The 23,538-nt window shown below is 45.5% G+C and overlaps 1 protein-coding gene across 4 annotated transcripts; it reads right to left on the reverse strand.

Annotated features, from left to right (window-relative positions):
• Positions 1 to 4,136: 4,136 nt before the first annotated feature.
• Positions 4,137 to 23,514, reverse strand: LOC121557526 (F-box only protein 5). Of its 4 annotated transcripts, none has more exons than XM_041871127.2 (6): positions 15,340 to 15,425; positions 6,368 to 6,464; positions 5,633 to 6,178; positions 5,417 to 5,504; positions 5,066 to 5,155; positions 4,137 to 4,764 (listed from the first exon to the last, which is right to left on the reverse strand). In XM_041871127.2, exons 2-6 carry the CDS (start codon positions 6,427 to 6,429, stop codon positions 4,513 to 4,515), a joined length of 1,038 nt encoding a protein of 345 aa, XP_041727061.2. In that variant the 5' UTR covers positions 6,430 to 6,464; positions 15,340 to 15,425; the 3' UTR covers positions 4,137 to 4,512. The 4 variants fall into 4 exon arrangements, 3 of the variants coding, with proteins under 3 accessions (XP_041727061.2, XP_041727060.2, XP_041727062.2); XM_041871126.2 differs by lacking the exon at positions 15,340 to 15,425 and adding an exon at positions 11,267 to 11,472; XM_041871128.2 differs by lacking the exons at positions 5,066 to 5,155; positions 15,340 to 15,425 and adding an exon at positions 11,267 to 11,467.
• Between the last annotated feature and the right edge of the window lie 24 nt (positions 23,515 to 23,538).

A 23,538-nucleotide genomic window follows, 5' to 3' on the forward strand; every position in this document is an offset into this window, starting at 1 on the left:
GAAGGTCATGGTCATAATGAATGATAGAGACATCTAGTGGCCAAAAGGCCGTCTTAGCATGTGCAGCGCCATTGAGGGCTTCCATCATTTTAATGTAGTCAACTGGGTGGGACTTCCAGCTTCATTGGCTGATCCTTCCTGGTGACCCTGTTGGAGTCACGTCCAACCGGGTCATCAGGAGGGATCAGCCAATCGTGAAGAAGAAAATGTCCTACTTCAAAATGGAGATAGCCTCAATGGCACTTGCCATGCTGTCAAAGCCGCTATAATGGCACAGATACAAAGATGGTCACGACACATACATCATATCGACCTCTGCATCTTTGTGGACACAGGGAAGGTATTGCTGTTATCAGGTACAGAAGACACTCGCTGCAGATGTTGGCAAACACAATCATGGAACTTGCCTGATTTGGCATGGGAAAAAAGAGAATATCTGAAAATTGTCCGAATCAGATCAATTAAAGTAAGTTACTGTAGTATGCCTCGTATGACTCATACACGACCACTGTTGACCTAAACAGGGTAGGTAAACACCTGATTGTGTGAAAGTCTAATGACTTCAATTGTGAGGTTTCATTTGGAGAAGTGTCCCAGTGTTGCTGGAGTTCAATAAATCAGAGAAATAAATGACCAATGTGATAATCTGTCCTGGAAAGGGCAGCTAAAAGATGTATCATCTGGTGTGCTTAGAGCACAAAGGCCATCTGATACATACTCACAGTCAAAGGCTGTCTCCTTTCAACTCACAGTCATTCCTGTCCATGTTGGCTGGTTTCACAGAATTCCAACCCTTTTTTATACCCTGAGGTCACAAGATGCACTGAGAAAATTAAAGATGTGATTTTGGAAAATGTTCAAATTTAGGATGGGCGATACGCTATTCACTAAATCTAAATCTCTACAACTGACTTTAGTATAAGGACCGATCAGGAATACATCAGAAGTGGGTCATACTCAAAATGTCACATTTAATGTCAGAACTATTTTTGGACTAATAAGTCAAATAACTGTTCACAACAAATAATGGAATGAGACAGATTCCTAGTTCATTTTTTCAGTATTTAGGCCATACAAATGTAAATAAATGTTTAACAGATTGTGTGGCAAGCAAATACAAATCAAGAAGTGGACCTTCTTGTTAAAATACTATAGTGACCTTAGTTCAACACCTGGCAACCAACTTTAAGAGATGATAGCCTCTTGGGGATGCTAAAAGAGGCATAATTCAGCCATAATCCAAGAGGAAGTTGTGTATCTCTTTACTGGAAGCATCCTCTAATCGTGCACTTTTTCAGTACAATGGGCCTCAGGATCACTTTTTCAGATATTAATTTTATTTTTGATTAAATTGAAGAGGGGAATCCGTTCAACATTTAAGTAAATGTGTATGGCCTTACTTTAAGAACCTATCTAGAATAAGAACGCTTCTGTGAAGGTGAGAAATAGTGACCATAATCCAATTGGACAGAAAATCCCAATCAACAGTTATCAGTCATTTGAGCGGCCAACATGTTGATTGTTTGACTCAGTGGTAGCCTAGGGCATCGCATCTTCTTCTTTGTATACTCTACATATATGAATAATATTTTTCTCCTTTACACTACAATCTATTATTGGAAGATATAAACAGGGGGCGGTTGAGAGGGGGGAGGAAAAGTGCTAGTTACACTGAACAAAAATATAAACGCAACATTCAACAATTTCAACGATTTTACTGAGTTACAGTTCATATAAGGAAATCAGTCAATTGAAATAAATTAATTAGGCCCTAATCTATGGATTTCACATGACTGGCAATACAGATATGCATCTGTTAGTCACAGATACCTTTTTTTTTAAAGGTAGGGGTGTGGATCAGAAAACAAGTCAGTATCTGGTGTGACCACCATTTGCCTCATGCAGCGCGACATCTCCTTCGCATAGAGTTGATCAGGCTGTTGATTGTGGCCTGTGGAATGTTGTCCCACTCCTCCTCAATGGCTGTGTGAAGTTGCTGGATATTGGCAGGAACTGGAACACGCTGTCATACACGTCAATCCAGAGCATCCCAAACATGCTCGATGGGTGACATGTATGGTGAGTATGCAGGCCATGGAAGAACTGGGACATTTTCAGCTTCTTGGAATTGTGGACAGATCCTTGCTACATGGGGATGTGCATTATCATGCTAAAACATGAGGGTTTTGCGGCAGATGAATGGCACAACAATGGGCCTCAGGATCTCGTCACGGTATCTCTGTGCATTCAAATTTCCATTGATAAAATGCAATTGTGTTCGTTGTCCGTAGCTTATACCTGCCCATACCATAACCCCACCACAGGGCACTCTGTTCACAAACGTTGACATCAGCAAACCGTCTGCCCACACAGGCGCAATACACGCTGTCTGCCATCTGTCCGGTACAGTTGAAAACTGCACATTTTAGAGTGGCCTTTTATTGTTCCCAGCACAAGTGCACCTGTGTAATGATCATGCTGTTTAATCTACTTCTTGATATGCCAAACCTGTCAGGTGGATGGATTATCTTGGCAAAAGAGAAATGCTCATTAAGAGGGACGTAAACAAATTTGTGCACACATTTTGAGATAAGCTTTTTGTGCATATTGAACATTTCCGGGGTCTTTTATTTCAGCTCATTAAACATGGGACCAACACTTTACATGTTGCGTTGATATTTTTGTTCAGTGTAGTTCCACCCCCGAGGGCGTTGCCCAGAGCAGGAGGGGGAAGTCACAAAAATGGCTACTTGTCACCACGGCTGGCAGGACACATGCCGGAACGGTCAACTGCACATTGACATTTTGTGTAGCAGGCAGCAATAGAGAGCAACCCCAGGATAGAGGTGCACAGAGGGAGCTGACACAACTGTGGCCAGACACCGATGGACTGGGAGGACGTGCACTGAGAGGAAGGCTAATTGGAAAAACCACTGATGTATTGGGTCTGCAGGAGAAAAACAAAGGCATCTCTTTTGAGTGACAGCAAAATGCTTTTAATGCACAGAGAGCATTATGTTTCACTATTGAAAGATGATACAATTGTGAAATAAGTTGGCCCGTTGCTTTACCATATAGACTTTGAGCAAGCACCACTGATTATTTCAGGCAGCAGATAAGGCCTATGAAATCAATTTTAGTGAGACTGGGGAGAAATTGTGTTTGTATTACCCAGAGACTTTTTAATTGAACGTACAGTATAGTATCGCTGTTACATTTCTCAATTATGAAATGCCCCCAATATGTGAAAAACACATGAACTTTACAGATAAGCCTACACATCCAATTTGATTTTATTGGAGAATACCAGTAATTTGTTTGACATGATGTAGCCTTTAGTCTGCATAAAAAATGAGGGTCGTCAACTTATCATGGACCTCATGAGTTGCTTTTAGACAGGTGTGATTTGGCTCCACTCCGATGGGCATACAGAGGAACCATAAAACAAATTGCACCTCATTCTAAACTGTTAGAATAATGGGTCTGTTGTCAGTCGGATATAGCACATTATCAAACCCTCAGTAGAGTAATCCACTGAGCGGCTATCCTGAGCAATGTACTGATGATATCTTAATTGCCTGAAATCATTGACCAATGAAGGGAGTATGAATCACTGGTGTCAATGTGTAAAGAATGTCCGTTTTCAGCTATGCCTAGTCTTCAACTCCTTAAGGTTAACAATGCATCTTTCCAGATAGTGAGTAATCGGAGGATTTCAGAGAAGCATATGAAATTCTGTGCAGTGTGTGGGAGAGGAGCAAGAGGAGAGAGCCATAGTTGAGGTTAATCATTTGCAGCTTGGTGGAAATTCATTTGTAATTAAAAAGTAATGCATTTTCATGAATTCATTGGCATCAATGGCTTCATTACTCCTTTATAAAAGAGGTGACATGTTGAGGCCGAAGACCTTTGTTAAAGCCACAAGACTGGACTACCAATTACATTGGAAAATACATTGCAGTATGGCACCAATGGATGAATGGCTTAGTTTCACCAGTTGTCAGCTCTTTTGAAGCAAGTGGCATTGTGACATGCTCGGCTTGATTAAATTCTGAAAATAAGTTTGTGCATGCATGCGCGTTTTCTGGCGGTATGTAGCTTAGAAAAATAAATTGGGAGAAAAACAAAACAATTTAGAAAATCGCAAAAGATAAATTTATTTCAACAATATAAATATTTACATTTCACATTTAACAGACAAATATATTTACGGACGGATATTCCATTAAGAAATATAAAATGAATGTACAATTCAGGTAAACATTCTGTTTTTGGCTTCCAGTAAGATTGTCGCTTTCTGACGACAAATGCCGAACACCTGGCATCACGGGATTGTCACAGAATACAATGTGTTCTAATACAGGGTATTCCAATAGCCGAGATCCCTTTGGTATGTGGAGAGGAGGCAGTGGGCTAAAAGGTCCATGAATAAAACTACTAAATAATAGTTAAAATTTAGTTGGTTTTTAAAAAAGGTGCGTTATTGAGTCTTCATCCAGGGCGGCGTTGATCTCACAGGCGCCTGACGTTCCTCTTGCTGCGAGCGCTGCCGATGAGGATGGCTCTGGAGCTGCTAGGCCCCCGGGCCAGCCCTGTGTGGCAGGCTGAGGAGCCATGAAAAGGGCCCTGGCACAGGGTGCAGAAGTCAAAGGCACAGCTGAGGCGGGTACAGGTGGCCCTCATGGCATCTGCGTTGTGCTTGGCAGGAGAGCCGCAGCGCTTACAGGGCTTCAGCGACTCGTGCTGCTTCAGCAAACTGGCAGCCTAGAGAACACAAGCAAAGAATGTATAAGGCTACGGAGCATAACTCACTCATTGTATCATTTGTAACATGAACATGTCAATTACTTTCCTAGAACTGATTGAAGGGTGACACCAACTCTCAATAAGTACACACACTGAGCACCATCATGTCCTCTGAACCTTTACATGCAAAGTGAATAGCGCAACCGTCACCGCTTGGTATTCTCTGAAGCGAGATTGCTGGGAGCAGTACAGCGACGGTGTGCCTTCTCTCTGGGAGAGCATCCTATAGCTAGACTTATGGATAAGGGGTTGAAGCTACCCTCTGCATACAGGTCATTACAACCCGGGACAGGGCGGCGTCTCGTGTCAAAGAGCCGACATTCTCCGGTCCTACAGAAGTTCTTGGGTCCTACAACAAAAACGGACATTGCCATTTACCAAACAATATTCATGCAGTGGATTACCCTATGGTTAGGTAATTAAGATTGAAGTACTTGAAGGAGCCCCTGTAAATGAATCCAGATTAAGAACATATCAGCATAAGGGATTAGCAAAGTTTGGAGCCTCTGCAAGCTAAAAAAAACAAACCATCAATGTGGTTCAAAACCATTGACACCTGATAAAGGGTATACAATGACTAAAGGAACCCCAGTTAAATGTTAGCGCTTACCCTGAGTCTCTGTTTAGCCTGGTCGCATCTACGGAGTGCAGACTTGTCTTGGTAGATTTTTCTCCAGGTCTTGCTCACTTTTCTACAGCTGTGAAGAAAACCACCATGAATGAATACATGATAAGAGTATAAAAACATTTCCATGTTGAAAAACCTGTACAATTGTCATAGGACCAGTAAAGGTCACATGTTTACCTTATTACATTTGTCATTTACCTTATCAAGTCGACATCTCCTAGCAGATGCAGGATCCTGGTGAGGATGTGCTTCATACATTCAAGGCCCATGTTCCCACCCAAAACCCTTTCAAGGCCGGAGTCCTCTGCTAGCCGGCTAATGACAGACCAGTCATAGCTATGGGTCCTCTTGAAACTGTTGGCGAGATCTTGGCATACAGCGTGTTGAAACTTCAGTATGGGGAGTTTTGAGGCAGTATGCTTAGCCTTGTGATAATCAGCAACTGGAGTACATGGGGAGAATATATCCTGTCCTGGAGACTGTTCTAGTTCCTTTATGTTATCAACGTCCTCTATCTGGCTGTTCTGTAAAGAGAGGAAACCGCTGTCCTCGAATGCTTCACAGCCTAGGTTTACCTCGTCAAGTACCCCATCATGTTGGTTGTTCTCCTTATTGTGAACACCTTTCACATCATCCTTGAGGCAAAAGTTGGCAGCGGTGGTGACACATGGTGAGAGCTGTGGTTTGACTACTACTTGGACGCATTCCTTTAGTGGGGAGGTTTTCAGGCCCGACTCCTTGTATGTTTATTTTTTATTTTTTTCATTTAGCAGACGCTCTTATCCAGAGCGACTTACAGGAGCAATTAGGGTTAAGTGCCTTGCTCAAGGGCACATCGGCAGATTTGTCACCTAGTCGGCTCAGGGATTAGAACCAGCGACCTTTCGGTTACTGGCACAACGCTCTTAACCACTAAGCTACCTGCCGCCGTATGTGACATGTTTCTCCATGTTGCATGGAAACCGGGGTTCCTCGTAGTTGGACGGACACTTCATTTTTAAATGACTGATTGTGGTCCCAAATTGTAGCCCTGAGGAAGAGAAAATAAAACGGTGCATTAGCCAGTTTAATCTCAATCAAAACGCGACAAACTGGCTAGCTACAGTAGCTACATAACACGTTGTATCAAACCACCGTGGATTGCACACTCATACTAGAGTTAGTTACATTCTCTAAAATGTAACATTAGCTAGATATTGTTTTGGTTGATGAAAAAGTTAGGACAATTTAGAGCTGCAATCCCTCCAAATCAAAGGGCGCCCTACCCTAGTTCCCCCAATTTAGCTTGCAGCATAGCTAACTAGCTAGCCAGGTTAGCTAACCGGCTAGCCAACTAATTTAGAGTAAAATATTATAGTTAACTACTATTGGGGATTTATTATTCTCCTAAATTGATGGGATGACTAACTTAGAAAGAATGCATTCTTGACTGGCCTAATGTAGGCTGTGACACCTGGCAAGGCTGTGATTGATGTGAAGAGCTGTTTTAGGGGTAAAATAAGATAAGGATTGTGTCTTCAAATGCTAGACTATACTGGTTCTTTGTGATCTGTGAACCTTCCTTGGACATAGGAATGATGTCTAAGGGAGCTGGCTCTTCTCACTATGATAGGTTGTTATGATAATCTTGTGCCTGGCTGAAGTGTGCAACAAATGGCGCCGAGGAGATGAGACCAACCCCTGAACCAACGGATTGGCTGAGAAAGTTTAAACCACGCTCAAGTCTTTACTCTAATTGGCCAGCAGAGAAGTGGGAAACTTTCTCTGTCAGAGTATTTGAGTATTGAATCTGGAACAATGTTTTTAGTTGTCTGGGGTGTCCTGCGAGACATCCCAGAGAGCCCGTATATACGAAACATCATATTTACCATCAGGGGCGGTGTGTTCATTAGGGCGATATGGGCGACGCACTGCCAAACGGGAAAAGGGATTTTTTTTCGAATCAATTATATCACAGCAACAGTAGTTATCAGTGTTCTAATCTAGACGTCTGATCTGCCACTAAATGTCCAATCAGGCTAAAGTCGTGCTTCAAATGGCCCCGCCCCTTTTGGGGCGATTTCAGTCAGGTTGAAAATCGCCCCAGAAGTCTGTCATAGCCTCTCATGTAAAATCTTTTTTTTTTTCAAATATCAGAGCTTTCAATACAATCTCTATGGGTTTCTGAGGGCTTGCACTTACGCGCTTTCGTCATACGTAACATAACCATGAACGTAACTAAGAAAAGAGCGGGTAGCAGCGTCAATCAATTCACGTACTACTATCAAAAGATGGCTAGCGTTCAGAGCTACTGGAGTGTATGCTAGCGGTCATGAGGGAACATATTGTGGAGGAGGTGAAGTCGGCGAACTTCGTAGCTATCCAAGCTGACGAGACCACGGACGTTTCTACACAGACACAGCTGGTGCTTGTGCTGAGGTACATAGATAGCAACCACAAAGTGCAGGAGCGCTTTTTTGAGTTCCTTCCCATCTCGGAATCAACCTCAGTCTCAATCGCCAGTGTGCTTTTGGAGAGACTGAACGGTCTTTTTGCCGACGACGAGAAAGTCAAACCGTGGTGCACTGGCACTGTACCAGGTTCTCATGAGCTACAACCTCCAGGAGACGTTCTCTGAGACTGTGACTCTGTTGAACATCCTCATAACTACTCCCATGACAACAGCTGAAGCTGAGAGATGTTTCTCAACTTTGACACGAGTTAAGACATTCCTGCGAAATTCAATGGGCCAGGAACGTCTGAATGCACTGGCCATGCTTTCCATGGAGAGGGAACTAGTCCTCAGCATGCCTGATTTCAATGAGAAAGTCATTGACCGCTTTGCTGCATTGAAAGAGAGAAGAGAACAGTTTCAGTACAAGTAATGTAGCCTCTCTCTCTCTTTGTCCCTCCCTGTCTGTCTCTTTAACACACACACGCCCAAATCAGTTCACAGTTGATGTTGTTTAAAATAGTTATTTTTAATTTTAAAAAAAGTTTTAAAAAAATAATAATCTGTTCATGTTCATTTTACAAATCTATACAATTGGCCAGAATATGGTTGTTCATATTTACAAATCTATACAATTGGCCAGAATATAGTTGTTCATTTTTACAAAGCCATACAGATAGCTGTGTTTACCTTTTCTATAAATTATTTTCAAATTCTGTTTTCAGGCAAAATGTCTATCACTGTTCATTTTCACAAATCTATACAAGAGGGCAGAATATGGAAGTCTATAAAAATTTCTTATTACCAATAACTTGCATCAATGTTTTCAGTAGCCTCTATCAAAAGCTCCTGCTTGCTTGTTGTGAATTATGCTCAGGTGCACATATTTCCAATTCAACCATGAGGCAAAAAATGTGGTAAAAGCTCTTGTTGATCCTGCAATCTGAACAAATACCAAGATGCTGTATTTTCAGCTGATATTTCATTTGTTTATGGAAATGCATATTGTTTATGCAGTGTTGAGGAATGTGAAAGAACACCCTTGATTGTTTTTACTGTGATAACTTATTTTGCTTTTGTAAGCCAACACTTTTGAGATCAGTCAATAAATGCTTCTGGCATTGACTTATATGCTGCCCCTGTCTTCATGTTGTTGCTGGACATACAGTGGGGAAAAAAAGTATTTAGTCAGCCACCAATTGTGCAAGTTCTCCCACTTAAAAAGATGAGGCCTGTAATTTTCATCATAGGTACACGTCAACTATGACAGACAAAATGAGAAAAAAATTCCAGAAAATCACATTGTAGCATTTTTAATGAATTTATTTGCAAATTGTGGTGGAAAATAAGTATTTGGTCAATAACAAAAGTTTCTTAATACTTTGTTATATACCCTTTGTTGGCAATGACACAGGTCAAACGTTTTCTGTAAGTCTTCACAAGGTTTTCACACACTGTTGCTGGTATTTTGGCCCATTCCTCCATGCAGATCTCCTCTAGAGCAGTGATGTTTTGGGGCTGTCGCTGGGCAACACAGACTTTCAACTCCCTCCAAAGATTTTCTATGGGGTTGAGATCTGGAGACTGGCTAGGCCACTCCAGGACCTTGAAATGCTTCTTACGAAGCCACTCCTTCGTTGCCCGGGCGGTGTGTTTGGGATCATTGTCATGCTGAAAGACCCAGCCACGTTTCATATTCAATGCCCTTGCTGATGGAAGGTTTTCACTCAAAATCTCACGATACATGGCCCCATTCATTCTTTCCTTTACACGGATCAGTCGTCCTCGTCCCTTTGCAGAAAAACAGCCCCAAAGCATGATGTTTCCGCCCCCATGCTTCACAGTAGGTATGGTGTTCTTTGGATGCAACTCAGCATTCTTTGTCCTCCAAACACGACGAGTTGAGTTTTTACCAAAAATTTATATTTTGGTTTCATCTGACCATATGACATTCTCCCAATCCTCTTCTGGATCATCCAAATGCACTCTAGCAAACTTCAGACGGGCCTGGACATGTACTGGCTTAAGCAGGGGGACACGTCTGGCACTGGAGGATTTGAGTCCCTGGCGGCGTAGTGTGTTACTGATGGTAGGCTTTGTTACAGCTCTCTGCAGGTCATTCACTAGGTCCCCCCGTGTGGTTCTGGGATTTTTGCTCACCGTTCTTGTGATCATTTTGACCCCACGCGGTGAGATCTTGCGTGGAGCCCCAGATCGAGGGAGATTATCAGTGGTCTTGTATGTCTTCCATTTCCTAATAATTGCTCCCACAGTTGATTTCTTCAAACCAAGCTGCTTACCTATTGCAGATTCAGTCTTCCCAGCCTGGTGCAGGTCTACAATTTTGTTTCTGGTGTCCTTTGACAGCTCTTTGGTCTTGGCCATAGTGGAGTTTGGAGTGTGACTGTTTGAGGTTGTGGACAGGTGTCTTTTATACTGATAACAAGTTCAAACAGGTGCCATTAATACAGGTAACGAGTGGAGGACAGAGGAGCCTCTTAAAGAAGAAGTTACAGGTCTGTGAGAGCCAGAAATCTTGCTTGTTTGTAGGTGACCAAACACTTATTTTCCACCATAATTTGCAAATAAATTCATAAAAAAATCCTACAATGTGATTTTCAGGATATATTTTTATCAATTTGTCTGTCATAGTTGACGTGTACCTATGATGAAAATTACAGGCCTCTCTCATCTTTTTAAGTGGGAGAACTTGCACAATTGGTGGCAGACTAAATACTTATTTTCCCCCACTGTATCTTTTTTTTAAATGTGTGTAGGTCACCTAAATCATCAGAAAAATTGCCCCCCCTGAGAATTTTTTTAGGAGCCTCCACTGTTTACCATTGAAGGTTTTTGCATTAATTAAAATAACTAGTATATCTTAGAAGTCGTGTTGACCTCTTTTGTTCCTAATACCAGATTTGAATTGACGCGACTTTGACACTACTAAACGATAATTGTTAACATTAATCGTAGGCAGCATCAGATCAGTCCAGTAACGTTAACCTTAACTATATTAAAGATAATAGTAATGTTAACTCTGTGGATATTATATTCATAGGATAGCCAACGCTAGCTAACCTCTAATTTTACGGCGTCACGTTTTGCGCTTAAAACGACAATATGTAATATTGACATTAACGTTATTGGAAAACGATAGCTACTAAGCAGTTTAACTAGTTACCTAACGTGAAATGAATATTCAACTCCATTGCTAGTTAGCTAAGCCAGACAGTTATGGCTAGTAAGCTAGTCAAATTGGTTGACATTAACTAACGTTAGCTAACATTGCAACAAACTAGCCAGCCTGCATCAAATGAAATGCGACACATCATAGCCTAACACAATATCTAGCTATAATAGCAAGCTTAATTGAGGTAAAGTAACAAAATATTTCATACCTGTAACGTTAACTTTAAAAATGACTCCTTGTTTCCCACCTTTGTCTACTGTTTAACCTTTGCTAATGACATTAGCTAGCTAACCGGGGTTCCCCAAACTCCAGACCTACTTGAAACCCAGAGTAATTCCTGTTGGATTGACAGACGTCTGATTAAAGAGACATTTCATGTATCACTTACATCCCAAACAACAACAACAACAACGGCAGAACAGGACATTTCTAGGTATTTTCATGTCTCCTTATATACCAGCCTGCATTCAATTCATTTCCTATTAACATCTGCACAGGTATGATAATAACTGTTAACTTTTGTATGAATTAGCAGATGTTCCACTGTCATTAACTGAATCTATTATTGTAGAATAACCACGCTCGAAAAAACACCTAGCAATGTAATAAACTCAATTACGTTCCCATTTTATAGAGCTTTTTTTTATAGAGTTTCTTAGTAATATAGAACATTAGCAACTTAACTCTTCGATTTATATATGTGTTTAGGAACATCAATTAACCCTCTACACTCATGGGAATTGGCCTATATGGATAGGGCTAAATTGAAATGTTTCTTACAGAAGAAACATGAAACACATATGCATAAACCTGGTAGCAATTGAAAGGGAACAGTTTGGAGATAACGGGGAAATTATTAGACCAAAGTTGAGGACACAACAGTTCACCTGACACAAGACTGAATCCAAACATTACACTTGATTTTGTGTGCATTTACATTTACGGTACTTTTCGCGCATTTGTTGATAACGAAATCTGAAAATACTCTGGATACATTCAGAAACATGATAAGAATATTCCTGGAAAATGTGGGGTAGGTGCAACATAAGACAAAAAAAATGACAAGGGCTTGAATGAGAGGACTAACTGGTGTCTCCAAGTGGCTACACAGTTCCTAAGTAATTTCAATGCACTTTTATGACTCAAAGAAGAGTCTTCAACTATAAGGTGTTTTTTTAGCTCTCCTAGATGTGCTGTTGAGGAACTAAAGCAAGTACACTTGTAAATGTTTTGTTTAGAGCACAACCTTGCATCCCCGCCACCACACAATTAGTTGTTATTTACTCAATCCCAAAACGGACCATTATATATCGCAATCTGGGTCAGGTGGGCATCATTTGAAAGCTTGTTGTATTTCCAACACGACTAGCTACGTTATAAAATACGATCTTACAGTGTTAGGCTTTCACAAGGCAATTCAGAGAAACAGATCATAATGTTGGTGGGCATAGAAAGGAGTCCTGAGCTCATTCAGTTATGTGTTCTGCTGCAAATTTTCTTCCCAATAAACAAACATAGGCTCATTCTGTTCAGAACAACCCAGGGAATGACGCCATGTCATCTTGTAACTGTACATCAAACATAGTGATCATAAACGTTGACACTGTTTATGACATGAGTTTTATGATATGGAGACGTGATGCATTCACATTTCCATATCATAAACCTCATGTCATAAACAGTAAGAATAGCCTCCTGGTCTAAAGAGTGAAATGAGAAGTTATTTTTACATGCTGTGGATATTGACGAGGCCTCACTGTCTCTCTCTCTTTCTCTCTCTCTCTAACTCTGTCTCCCCACCCCTACGGCAGTGCAGTAAAAAAGAAACCTAACCTCAATATTAATTGCTGGGACTTGCTGGCCCATTAAATTATCCTTCCCATGTGTCATCTTGCACATTTCCTCCATGAAATGTTCGTATAATTAAACTTTCTTAATGATTTATAAGATATAATAATAGCCGTAAGTATTTCAGAGCAGGTTAAACTGACACCCTTTAAGTGCACGCGGGTGATGACCCTGTTTTAACATCGTTTCGGATGGGTGACTCCCGGCTGGAGAGAAGGAGGGATGGATGAAGGGAGAGAAGGAGGGAGGCAGGGGAGAGAGAGGTAGAGACCCTGGTGTCGTAACTCAGGGTGATAGTGACATGTAGGAGAAGCCAGGGAGGGAAGGAGGGTCACCCTCACACACACAGACAGAAAGTCAGACAGACACGGGCCAGTCTGCTACCAGTGGCACACACACACACACACACACACACACACACACACACACACACACACACACACACACACACAGATGTTTGCTCTCTGCTTCCTCTCTCACGGCGAGGCTGATATGATTGGCACTTAGGAAATCAGTGTGTTTTCACACCACACAACTCTGCCAAAGCTAACGTGTTAAATATCCACAACGCGGCAATGCTGCAGCAGCCCTGTCCATCTCCACTCACACAGACTCACTGCTCCCTTCACAAGAGAGAGCTGCAACATGTTGTCACTGAAATAAACAGTATCACTGTCAACTGTCAGTACACAAGTGTCCCAAACTATAAGCTCATGAGTTTATAAACGGTCTTATTAAACTATATTTCACCTCAGACAGTGTCGCTCCTAACCAGGGAGGAGTTACAAGATAATCACAGCTTGTTTCCCTTAAATCCAGAGACGCCATTCCCTGAGCACACTGGCAGGTCAGGTAAGTTTCAAGTTTTATTAGCCATACATACAGGATACACATGGTATACACCATGCAACAACAATAGAAAATCATCAAAGATAAGAATACGTAAGGGAAAGGGGGATACCTAGCCATTTGCACAACTGAATGCATTCAACAGCAATGTGTCTTAAGCATTTAACCCAACTCCTCTGAATCAGAGAGGTGCAGGGGGGCTGCCTTAATCGACATCCACATCATCGGGCGCCTGTCGCTGCCTTGCTCAAGAGCAGAACGGCTGATCTTTCCACTTTGCCCGGCCGGGGAGTCGAACCAGCGACCTTTCGGTTACTGGCACAATGTTCTTAACCACTTAAGGGTAAGGTAAGTGTGTGTGTGTGTTTGTGTGACACCCCCTAAAGGGCTTTCTGCGTTGGACTCTCAGGAGGCATTTTGTTTAAACTTTCAGGGGCACTCGGCCCATCTCTGAGACATGGCTCAAATGGAAAAAAAAGAAGAAGAAAACGATTGTGACAAAAGACTTCTCCCTCCCTTCAGTTATCAGCCATTCCTTCAGACACACTCACCTCCTCAGCCCAGGGAGTCTGCAGCCCCCCCCCAAATAAAAGTGACTCAGTGAACCCCCTGTCCTCCAAGGAGGGATAGTGAGCTGGAGAGAGCCAACTGAAATTAATTAATATATATAACAATCTGAAATTAACTTCCCATAGCCACCAGCCATCTTTTAACTGGCGTGAGAGACTGAGTGGTGAGACATGGAGGGAGAAAGGGAGAGAATAGAGAGATAGAGAGATAGTTACAAATATGCTGTAAGACTGCTAGAAGTATAATTGTCCCACAAAGTAAAACTTCTCAATTATCCCATCCTAAAGATAGTTTAGTCCACCACCCCTATATTGCTATATTGCCAATCTAAGTGAAAAAGTAGTTACTATTATTAAGAGGAAAGCATTCAATCGGCCAAACAAACAAACAAAATATATACAGTGAGCAACAACAACAACAAAAAATACTAATAGAATTGCTCAGAGAAGGAGATGTTGTTTAACAAGTAATAAATATTTTTCTCATAAAGATATGGGTCAAAATTATTGGCACCCCTGTTTTCAATACCTTGAGATGATAACGGCACTGATCCTTTTTCATAAATGTTTTATGAGATTTGGTACCACGTTGGGAGGGATCTTAGACCATTCCTCCATACAGAATCTTTCCAGATCTTTGATATCCTGTCTGCGCTTATGGACTGCCCTCTTCAATTCAAACCACAGGTTTTCAATGGGGGTTGAAGTCTGGAGACTGAGATGGCCAATGCAAAATGTTGATTTTACGGTCAATTAACAATTTCTTTGTGGATTCTGATGTGTGCTTGGGGTAATTGTCTTGCTGGATGATCCACTTGCAGCCAAGATTCAGAGGCAACCAAGTTTTTGGCTAAATGTCCTGGTACTGGGTAAAGTTAATGATGCCATTGATCTTAACAAGGGCTCCAGGACCAGTGGAAGCAAAATAGCCCCAAAACATCAAAGATCCACCACCATATTTTACAGTAGGTATGGGGTTATTTTCTGCTGGTCTCACTCTGTTAAGTTGAGGTACCTGGTGGTCCTCTGTAAGGCTCCTTCACTTCTCTGTCCTGTACTGAACCCCTGGCTGTGGTCCCCGGGCCTCAATCTGAGCTCTCTGCCAGCATCCTGGTGAAGTGTAGAGCAGCAGGTTCCTGGGTCAGGTTGTGGAGGCTGTAGGCATGGCCTGTTGGACAACACAGGGAAGGGGTCAGAAGGCATGGCCTGTTGGACAACACAGGGAGGGGGTCAGAAGGCATGGCCTGTTGGACAACACAGGGAGGGGGTCAGGAGGCATGGCCTGTTGGACAACACAGGAGGGGGTCAGAAGGCATGGCCTGTTGGACAACACAGGGAGGGGGTCAGAAGGCATGGCCTGTTGGACAACACAGGGAGGGGGTCAGAAGGCATGGCCTGTTGGACAACACAGGGAGGGGGTCAGAAGGCATGGCCTGTTGGACAACACAGGGAGGGGGTCAGAAGGCATGGCCTGTTGGACAACACAGGGAGGGGGGTCAGAAGGCATGGCCTGTTGGACAACACAGGGAGGGGGTCAGAAGGCATGGCCTGTTGGACAACACAGGGAGGGGATCAGAAGGCATGGCCTGTTGGACAACACAGGAGGGGATCAGAAGGCATGGCCTGTTGGACAACACAGGGAGGGGATCAGTAACCATGGCCTGTTGGACAACACAGGGAGGGGGTCAGAAGGCATGGCATGTTGGACAACACAGGGAGGGGGTCAGAAGGCATGGCCTGTTGGACAACACAGGGAGGGGGTCAGAAGGCATGGCCTGTTGGACAACACAGGGAGGGGGTCAGAAGGCATGGCCTGTTGGACAACACAGGGAGGGGGTCAGAAGGCATGGCCTGTTGGACAACACAGGGAGGGGGGTCAGAAGGCATGGCCTGTTGGACAACACAGGGAGGGGGTCAGAAGGCATGGCCTGTTGGACAACACAGGGAGGGGGTCAGAAGGCATGGCCTGTTGGACAACACAGGGAGGGGGTCAGAAGGCATGGCCTGTTGGACAACACAGGGAAGGGGTCAGAAGGCATGGCCTGTTGGACAACACAGGGAAGGGGTCAGAAGGCATGGCCTGTTGGACAACACAGGGAGGGGGTCAGAAGGCATGGCCTGTTGGACAACACAGGGAAGGGGTCAGAAGGCAAGGCCTGTTGGACAACACAGGGAAGGGGTCAGTAACCATGGCCTGTTGGACAACACAGGGAGGGGGTCAGAAGGCATGGCATGTTGGACAACACAGGGAGGGGGTCAGAAGGCATGGCCTGTTGGACAACACAGGGAAGGGGTCAGAAGGCATGGCCTGTTGGACAACACAGGGAGGGGGTCAGAAGGCATGGCCTGTTGGACAACACAGGGAGGGGGTCAGAAGGCATGGCCTGTTGGACAACACAGGGAGGGGGTCAGAAGGCATGGCCTGTTGGACAACACAGGGAGGGGGTCAGAAGGCATGGCCTGTTGGACAACACAGGAGGGGGTCAGAAGGCATGGCCTGTTGGACAACACAGGGAGGGGGTCAGAAGGCATGGCCTGTTGGACAACACAGGGAAGGGGTCAGAAGGCATGGCCTGTTGGACAACACAGGGAAGGGGTCAGAAGGCATGGCATGTTGGACAACACAGGGAGGGGGTCAGAAGGCATGGCCTGTTGGACAACACAGGGAAGGGGTCAGAAGGCAAGGCCTGTTGGACAACACAGGGAAGGGGTCAGTAACCATGGCCTGTTGGACAACACAGGGGGGGGATCAGAAGGCATGGCCTGTTGGACAACACAGGGAAGGGGTCAGAAGGCATGGCCTGTTGGACAACACAGGGAAGGGGTCAGAAGGCATGGCCTGTTGGACAACACAGGGAAGGGGTCAGAAGGCATGGCCTGTTGGACAACACAGGGAGGGGGTCAGTAACCATGGCCTGTTGGGACAACACAGGGAGGGGGTCAGTAACCATGGCCTGTTGGACAACACAGGGAGGGGGTCAGAAGGCATGGCATGTTGGACAACACAGGGAGGGGGTCAGAAGGCATGGCCTGTTGGACAACACAGGGAGGGGGTCAGAAGGCATGGCCTGTTGGACAACACAGGGAGGGGGTCAGAAGGCATGGCCTGTTGGACAACACAGGGAGGGGGTCAGAAGGCATGGCCTGTTGGACAACACAGGGAGGGGGTCAGAAGGCATGGCCTGTTGGACAACACAGGGAGGGGGTCAGAAGGCATGGCCTGTTGGACAACACAGGGGGGGGGTCAGAAGGCATGGCCTGTTGGACAACACAGGGAGGGGGTCAGAAGGCATGGCCTGTTGGACAACACAGGGAAGGGGTCAGAAGGCATGGCCTGTTGGACAACACAGGGAAGGGGTCAGAAGGCATGGCCTGTTGGACAACACAGGGAGGGGGTCAGAAGGCATGGCCTGTTGGACAACACAGGGAAGGGGTCAGAAGGCAAGGCCTGTTGGACAACACAGGGAAGGGGTCAGTAACCATGGCCTGTTGGACAACACAGGGAGGGGGTCAGAAGGCATGGCATGTTGGACAACACAGGGAGGGGGTCAGAAGGCATGGCCTGTTGGACAACACAGGGAAGGGGTCAGAAGGCATGGCCTGTTGGACAACACAGGGAGGGGGTCAGAAGGCATGGCCTGTTGGACAACACAGGGAGGGGGTCAGAAGGCATGGCCTGTTGGACAACACAGGGAGGGGGTCAGAAGGCATGGCCTGTTGGACAACACAGGGAGGGGGTCAGAAGGCATGGCCTGTTGGACAACACAGGGAGGGGGTCAGAAGGCATGGCCTGTTGGACAACACAGGGAGGGGGTCAGAAGGCATGGCCTGTTGGACAACACAGGGAAGGGGTCAGAAGGCATGGCCTGTTGGACAACACAGGGAGGGGGTCAGAAGGCATGGCCTGTTGGACAACACAGGGAAGGGGTCAGAAGGCAAGGCCTGTTGGACAACACAGGGAAGGGGTCAGTAACCATGGCCTGTTGGACAACACAGGGAGGGGGATCAGAAGGCATGGCCTGTTGGACAACACAGGAGGGGATCAGAAGGCATGGCCTGTTGGACAACACAGGGGAGGGGATCAGAAGGCATGGCCTGTTGGACAACACAGGGAGGGGGTCAGAAGGCATGGCCTGTTGGACAACACAGGGAAGGGGTCAGAAGGCATGGCCTGTTGGACAACACAGGGAGGGCGTCAGAAGGCATGGCCTGTTGGACAACACAGGGAGGGCGTCAGAAGGCATGGCCTGTTGGACAACACAGGGAGGGGGTCAGAAGGCATGGCCTGTTGGACAACACAGGGAAGGGGTCAGAAGGCATGGCCTGTTGGACAACACAGGGAAGGGGTCAGAAGGCATGGCCTGTTGGACAACACAGGGAAGGGGTCAGAAGGCATGGCCTGTTGGACAACACAGGGAAGGGGTCAGAAGGCATGGCCTGTTGGACAACACAGGGAAGGGGTCAGAAGGCATGGCCTGTTGGACAACACAGGGAAGGGGTCAGAAGGCATGGCCTGTTGGACAACACAGGGAAGGGGGTCAGAAGGCATGGCCTGTTGGACAACACAGGGAAGGGGTCAGAAGGCATGGCCTGTTGGACAACACAGGGAAGGGGTCAGAAGGCATGGCCTGTTGGACAACACAGGGAAGGGGTCAGAAGGCATGGCCTGTTGGACAACACAGGGAAGGGGTCAGAAGGCATGGCCTGTTGGACAACACAGGGAAGGGGTCAGAAGGCATGGCCTGTTGGACAACACAGGGAGGGGGTCAGAAGGCATGGCCTGTTGGACAACACAGGGAGGGGGTCAGAAGGCATGGCCTGTTGGACAACACAGGGAGGGGGTCAGAAGGCATGGCCTGTTGGACAACACAGGGAGGGGGTCAGAAGGCATGGCCTGTTGGACAACACAGGGAGGGGGTCAGAAGGCATGGCCTGTTGACAACACAGGGAGGGGGGTCAGAAGGCATGGCCTGTTGGACAACACAGGGAGGGGGTCAGGAAGGCATGGCCTGTTGGACAACACAGGGAGGGGGGTCAGAAGGCATGGCCTGTTGGACAACACAGGGAGGGGGTCAGAAGGCATGGCCTGTTGGACAACACAGGGAGGGGGTCAGAAGGCATGGCCTGTTGGACAACACAGGGAGGGGGTCAGGAAGGCATGGCCTGTTGGACAACACAGGGAGGGGGTCAGAAGGCATGGCCTGTTGGACAACACAGGGAGGGGGTCAGAAGGCATGGCCTGTTGGACAACACAGGGAGGGGGTCAGAAGGCATGGCCTGTTGGACAACACAGGGAGGGGGTCAGAAGGCATGGCCTGTTGGACAACACAGGGAGGGGGTCAGAAGGCATGGCCTGTTGGACAACACAGGGAAGGGGTCAGAAGGCATGGCCTGTTGGACAACACAGGGAGGGGGTCAGAAGGCATGGCCTGTCCTGGGTTCTAACTCACCACATGGGACCATGAAGGTCTGTCCTGGGTTATAATGGTTCTCTTTGCCGTTGATCGTCACAGTCACTGAGCTGGTTAGGAGGTTATACACCTGGAACAACACCACACAGATGGTTAGGAAGTTATACACCTGGAACAACACCACACAGCTGGTTAGGAGGTTATACACCTGGAACAACAGCACACAGATGGTTAGGAGGTTATATACTCTGGAACAACACCACACAGATGGTTAGGAGGTTATACACCTGGAACAACAACACACAGATGGTTAGGAGGTTATACACCTGGAACAACACCACACAGATGGTTAGGAGGTTATACACCTGGAACAACACCACACAGATGGTTAGGAGGTTATATACTCTGGAACAACAGCACACAGATGGTTAGGAGGTTATACACCTGGAACAACACCACACAGATGGTTAGGAGGTTATATACTCTGGAACAACAGCCTGCTGTTCGATCAACCTACTGATCCATCACAGCCTGCTATTCGATCAGCCTACTGATCCATCACAGCCTGCTATTCGATCAGCCTACTGATCCATCACAGCCTGCTGTTCAATCAGCCTACTGATCCATCACAGCCTGCTGTTCGATCAACCTACTGATCCATCACAGCCTGCTATTCGATCAGCCTACTGATCCATCACAGCCTGCTATTCGATCAGCCTACTGATCCATCACAGCCTGCTATTCAATCAGCCTACTGATCCATCACAGCCTGCTATTCGATCAGCCTACTGATCCAATCTTATTGAGCAGAATAAAAACAAATTTAAAAAAGGGAGGACGGCCTAGCAGTGATGAATTTAAGAACTTCTTCCAAGAAAAGATCATGATCATTAGAAAACAAATTGTGGACTTTAATATGCGTATTTCTGCAAAACGCTGTTGTCCTGAGTCTGCACAGAACTGCCTACAGGACCCTATTCCAACTAAACTACTGAAAGAGCTACTTCCTGTGCTTGGTCCTCCTATGTTGAACATAATAAATGTCTCCCTATCCTCTGGATGTGAACCAAACTCACTAAAAGTGGCAGTAATAAAGCCTCTCCTGAAAAAGCCAAACCTGAAAAATAAAAATATCAGCCCTCTATATTGAATATGGAATCCCTCCCTCCCTCCCTCCCTCCCTCATCCAAAGCGACTTACAAAATGGTGCATTCACCTTATAGCCAGTGGGATAACCACTTTACAATGTTTTTTTATTTATTTTTTGGGGGGTAAAGAGGGGTAGAAGGATTACTTTATCCTATCCCAGGTATTCCTTAAATAGGTAGGGTTTCAAGTGTCTCCGGAAGGTGGTCAGTGACTCCGCTGTCCTGGCGTTGTGAAGGAGCTTGTTCCACCATTGGGGTGCCAGAGCTTTTATGTACTTTGCGCCATCGTCTTGGAACACCTTACAAAATAATTTTAAACTGGAAGAACTTGTCCCGATTGGGGTTTTTAAATCTCTGATGAAGGATTTTGAGGCTGATTCCCTGACCTGTCAATGTTTTTAATTTGCTGTTTTTGATATTGTTATACTCTTGTGAATTCATGAATGGTTTTTACTAGATTACTTGTAGTTTTTCATGTTGTATGTCTGTAATTTTTTGTAATGACTTGGTGCTGCCTATCTTGGCCAGGACGCTCTTGAAAAAGAGATTTTAAATCTCAATGAGCCCTTCCTGGTTAAATAAAGGTTAAATAAATAAAAATGTCTTCCATTTCCTAATAATTGCTCCCACAGTTGATTTCTTCAAACCAAGCTGCTTACCTATTGCAGATTCAATCTTCCCAGCCTGGTGCAGGTCTACAATTTTGTTTCTGGTGTCCTTTGACAGCTCTTTGGTCTTGGCCATAGTGGAGTTTGGAGTGTGACTGATTGAGGTTTATACTGATAACAAGTTCAAACATCTGCCATTAATACAGGTAACGAGTGGAGGACAGAGGAGCCTCTTAAAGAAGAAGTTACAGGTCTGTGAGAGCCAGAAATCTTGCTTGTTTGTAGGTGACCAAATACTTATTTTCCACCATAATTTGCAAATAAATTCATTAAAAATCCTACAATGTGATTTTCAGGATTTTGTTTCTCTCAATTTGTCTGTCATAGTTGATGTGTACCTATGATGAAAATTACAGGCCTCTCATCTTTTTAAGTGGGAGAACCTGCACAATTGGTGGCTGACTAAATACTTTTTTTCCCCACTGTATATACAGCAGTATGTGGACACACTCATCAGAAATGGGTACAGATAGATACTTTTGTATATATAGTGTATGTTGACACCCCTTCAAATTAGTGGATTCGGCCATTTCAGCCACACCTGTTGCTGACAGGTGTATAAAATCGAGCACACAGCCACACAATCTCCATAGACAAACATTGGCAGTAGAATGGCCTTACTGAAGAGCTCAGCGACTTTCAACGTGGCAACGTCATAGGATGCCACCTTAACAACAAGTCAGTTCGTCAAATTTCTGCCCTGCTAGAGCTGCCCCGGTCAACTGTAAGCGCTGTTATTATGAAGTGGAAACGTCTAGGAGCAACAACGGCTCAGCCGCAAGGTGGTAGGCCACACAAGCTCACAGAACGGGAACACGAGTGCTGAAGCACATAGCGCGTAAAATGGTCTGTCCTCGGTTGCAACACTCACTACCGAGTTCCAAACTGCCTCCGGAAGCAACGTCAGAACAAGAACTGTTCGTCGGGAGTCTTCATGAAATGGGTTTCCATGGCCGAGCAGCCGCACACAAGCCTAAGGTCACCATTCGCAATGCCAAGCGCCAGCTGGAGTGGTGTAAAGCTCGCCACCATTGGACTCTGAAGCAGTGGAAACGCGTTCTGTGGAGTGATGAATCACATTTCACCATCTGGTTGTCCGACGGACAAATCTGGGTTTGGCGGACGTCAAGAGAACGCTACCTGCCCGAATGCATAGTGCCAACTGTAAAGTTTGGTGGAGGAGGAATAATGGTCTGGGGCTGTTTTTCATGGTTCAGGCTAGGCCCCTTAGTTCCAGTGAAGGGAAATCTTAACGCTACAGCATACAATGACATTCTAGACGATTCTGTGCTTCCAACTTTGTGGCATCAGTTTGGGGAAGGCCCTTTCCTGTTTCTGCATCACAATGCCCCTGTGCACAAAGCGAGGTCCATACAGAAAAGGTTTGTTGAGATCGGTGTAGAAGAACTTGACTGGCCTGCACAGAGCCCTGACCTCAACCCCATCGAACACCTTTGGGATGAATTGGAACACTGACTGCAAGCCAGACTTAATCGCCCAACATCAGTGCCCGACCTCACTAATGCTCTTGTGGCTGAATGGAAGCAAGTCCCCGCAGCAATGTTCCAACATCTAGTGGAAAGCCTTCCCAGAAGAGTGGAGGCTGTTATAGCAGCAAAGGGGGGACCAACTCCATATTAATGCCCATGATTTAGGAATAAGATGTTAGACGAGCAGGTGTCCACATACTTTTGGTCATGTAGCGCACCTAAAGGTTAGAGGTCAGGGTTACTCACAGTGGTAGCGCTGTGGTCCACCAGCAGAGGTTTCTTCATGTAGGAGCCCAGCAGGATCTTTCCATTAGAGAAGGTTTCAGCCAGCAGGTCCATCTTGTAACCCAGAGCACTGTCTCGGTACGAGAACCACTGGAAATGATCTGGGCTGATCTGGCCTCCCTCTGACGACAACAACACAACACAACATTACACTATTGTTGACCTATTGCCCCATCTCTGTCTGTGTGTACGTACGTTTCCCGGTGGCAGGC

This window comes from Coregonus clupeaformis, unplaced genomic scaffold, assembly GCF_020615455.1.
Source record: "Coregonus clupeaformis isolate EN_2021a unplaced genomic scaffold, ASM2061545v1 scaf2086, whole genome shotgun sequence".
NCBI lineage: Eukaryota > Metazoa > Chordata > Actinopteri > Salmoniformes > Salmonidae > Coregonus > Coregonus clupeaformis.